Source organism: Wasmannia auropunctata, unplaced genomic scaffold (genome assembly GCF_000956235.1).
Source record: "Wasmannia auropunctata unplaced genomic scaffold, wasmannia.A_1.0 LD270128.1, whole genome shotgun sequence".
Classification (NCBI taxonomy): domain Eukaryota; kingdom Metazoa; phylum Arthropoda; class Insecta; order Hymenoptera; family Formicidae; genus Wasmannia; species Wasmannia auropunctata.
Window position 1 is genome coordinate 1 of NW_012092762.1, and position 3,544 is coordinate 3,544.

The 3,544-nt window shown below is 31.4% G+C and overlaps 1 protein-coding gene across 1 annotated transcript; it reads left to right on the forward strand.

Annotated features, from left to right (window-relative positions):
* Positions 1 to 850: 850 nt before the first annotated feature.
* Positions 851 to 3,095, forward strand: LOC105462127 (vesicle transport protein USE1-like). Its single transcript, XM_011708662.1, has 3 exons — positions 851 to 1,147; positions 1,846 to 1,895; positions 2,774 to 3,095. Exons 1-3 carry the CDS (start codon positions 1,046 to 1,048, stop codon positions 3,078 to 3,080), a joined length of 459 nt encoding a protein of 152 aa, XP_011706964.1. The 5' UTR covers positions 851 to 1,045; the 3' UTR covers positions 3,081 to 3,095.
* The last annotated feature ends 449 nt before the right edge of the window (positions 3,096 to 3,544 follow it).

The following is a 3,544-nucleotide window of genomic DNA, read 5'->3' on the forward strand; positions in this document are numbered from 1 at the left end:
TTTAAATTTTGAACAAATTTTTTGACATTACAAATGTTATTGTATTTTGGAAACTAAAAATGTTATCAACAAAATCGTCGGTCAGACGATAGGCGAGTATACATTTTAATTTATGAAACTATTTCGATTTTTTGTTTCAGAATAATCAAAATGGAATCATATACATATATACACCATTTATCAATGCACGTTTACACGGATTGTTGTATTTCCTCCAGAGATTAATATTTTTCAATAAAATAAAATAAAATTTAAAACATAACAAGTTTAACATATATATATGTATTAATAAAGTGCCAAATTACGAGTGAATCGTATTTATACTCTTCCTGCAATCCAAGCTCAAAAAAATCTTTATTTGAAAGTGTACTACCCCTCTTTAACAAAAAGTAAGTTACTGATTAATTTTTGAGATCACGCGATTTGTTAAATTCTAATCTCCAGTTTGTAATCTTCAATCTCCAATGCATAATTATCTGATATCGCTTTTAATTTGCTGTTTACTTCAAATTTCAAATTTTAAATCTTCGTGCTCTGATTGGCCGATATGTGATGATGAAAAGCGCGACTCCAGTGAACGAGCGAATTAACAGGACTGACGCGATTTTAAAAGCGCAAATTTCTTACGCGCATTTTGAATCTCCCTAATTTGACACACGCTCGAGATTTTTTATTCTCAAATCTCAATTGTCTCTTTTTTAATCTCATCTATATATTCTGACACACGAATCAAATATTCTAATCATTGTCACGAATCATGCATATAATGATATAATAGCTAGGCCTATTAATTCTTTTTAATTCATGTACTATTTATCTTTTTCTTTGCTAATGTTGAGAAGAAAAGAGAAAAAATGAACTATGTAAGTACGTAAGAAAGTTCAGTTTAGAAAAGAACAGGAATCTGTTATCTCGTCTGCACTTTGGGCTACACGTGACCAAGCGCGCGATATGTCATGGCATGATATCAAATGACATGTTTTGCGGACGTTGAACGAAACACGAGGCTTTACCGTTTTTCTGTCCGCCTGCACGTATACGGTAAATGATGCAAATGACTAGGTTGGAGATCAACGTTAAGCGTCTCTTAACACGCTGCGAATTAATAGCGAAGGATGATCCGCATAAAGACTGGAAGCTCGAGAAGGTACGCCAGTTATTTCTAACCTCTATTTCTGCCGTTTTCCATTTGACACACGTCAAAATACAAAAAACGACAGAATTGACCTTTTGTTAGATCTAACTTTATGCAATTGTTTAAAGCGAAGCGTAACATCGCGAGACATGCCTCAGATAATTATAATTATGGTATTTCTTATGAAATGTTTATGCGAATTAATATGCATATGTTTATATACATGTGAATTTTAAATTACTTTCGTAACTGTATTTCTTAAGGAAATGATATGAGAAATAAGCAATGTACTTATCACATAAATGTAGGGCATACGTATATCATATATCAGTACAAATATCCAGAGTGCAAAATGCTAACGGTGGCAGTTGCCAGCAAATTTTGATAATTTTAGAGCAGATTCTTATCCACCGTGTCTCTTTTAAACTTGATTTCTGTCTCCCTTAAGACTTTCCAGTCATAATATAACAAAAATGCATAAATGGAAGCATACTTTGTCATTATATCATAATGCAGATCCACTTGTTTTCTGATATCATTCCTACTAATACCACTATTAGAAAAATAGCAGACTGCTCGGCTATTGTACATATTATGTAACACACACTTTGCAGTACACACTTTTGACAAGTTAGCTATCTGGGTATCTGTTGATTGTTTAAAAATTTTGTTTACATAAACATTTGATGTGTGAAATTTTTTTGTTTCAGTATATACTTTCTCTGGATGATATGATGGACAAGCTGCAGACTTTACCAAAGTAATATTTTTAATTATACAATGTACAAAGACTGTGTTTGTGTTAGTGTTTACAGCGCTCATGGCATCACTTTATCCTTGTTGTTTATCAAATGTTAAAGAAGATCAAATAATGCTCACAAATGCTGTAAGCGCCAAACCGAACACAGCCAAAGAATTTTAGGCTTTGCGTAACAATTATAGTTAATGACAGACTCTTCTATAGCTCTATTCTGTAACTCTTAACTCTTGACGGTCATTATCGTATTTATTAGCGTTGTATTGTCGCTGTGAAGGTATAATATATGATAAAAAAAACTGCAATACACAATATAACGATAATGACATTACGAGTTATAGAATAGGTCATTTCGAGATAAAAATCCCAAATTGAATGTTTAAAGTTGATGAATAAAATTAACTAAAATTCATGCATTTAAATACAGTACATTGTTTAGTGTTCTCAAATATCAATTTTATTCTTGATATTGATGTTATTTTTAGAGAAAAGAGAGATTATTTTTGTAATTGCTTAATTTTAAATATTTTGATAATAACAATGAAAGTTATGATCGATATTAAAAAATAGTACACATTGACCTGCCAAAGATCATTACATGAATGTAAATGAATGAACTCACACTCTCACCATGCTTGGATAAATTTCATTCGATAATTTAATTGGTCAATTTTAATCATTTCTTATCTGACAACTTTAGTCTTTAATTAGTAAGATTTTTATCTTGAAATGACTTCAGAACTTTGCCGTTAACTGCTGTCATGTGAAGTCTAGGATAATCTGTATATTATTTTAAGATTGTATCTAATTATTATTATTAAGATCACAGTGTTAAAGATATTTGCGTAGGTAGTATTAAAAAGTTGGATTTTCGTTTATAGTAAACCATCTAAGGATACCATGATGGGTTACAGTAAGCGGATAGATTTCCTGAAGGGAGTAATAAACGCAATGAAATTGTCAAACCCAGTGGAGAGAGTGGTTGCCGCGCAATTACTGTCGAAAAATTCAGCGTCCACTAACAATTCTGTCAGTACAAATATTACAACGCAGATACATCAGAAGACCGTTGCTAAGTACAATCGGGAATTACGGGCGGAATTATTCCATAACAACAAAGGTGACTTGCTTACTTTAATGCATCAAATAGGTTTATTATGTAGGATTCTCGATACTAAACACAAATAAAAGAAAGAGGGCCTAAATCAAAATCAAAGGCAAGGATCTTACATAAGATCCATGGTTAAAGTGGATCTTGGTTAAAGTGCCTAATAATATTTCTGTGAATTTTTCTCAATAAAACAAACTGCACGCCGATTATCTATCGATCTTTATTAGAGGTGTGCGAATCGAGCATTTGCATGGTCGAATCGAATTGAATCGAATTTTTAATAACATGTTCGAAATCGAATCGAATGTCTAATTCAAATACGAATCAAATCTGAATCAAATTTTCCCAGATTTGCATTACATGTTAATTTAAACGTAACAAATATCAAAATTTATGAATTATTTTACGCAATGATTTAAGGGGAGGGTAAGGTTTATTCGATGAAAAAAAAGGCATGTTTTTAAGAATTTTTTTTGGCGATACAGATAGTGTTAGTTTATTCAGTCAATTTCCATATAATAATGCAACATTTGAACAATAT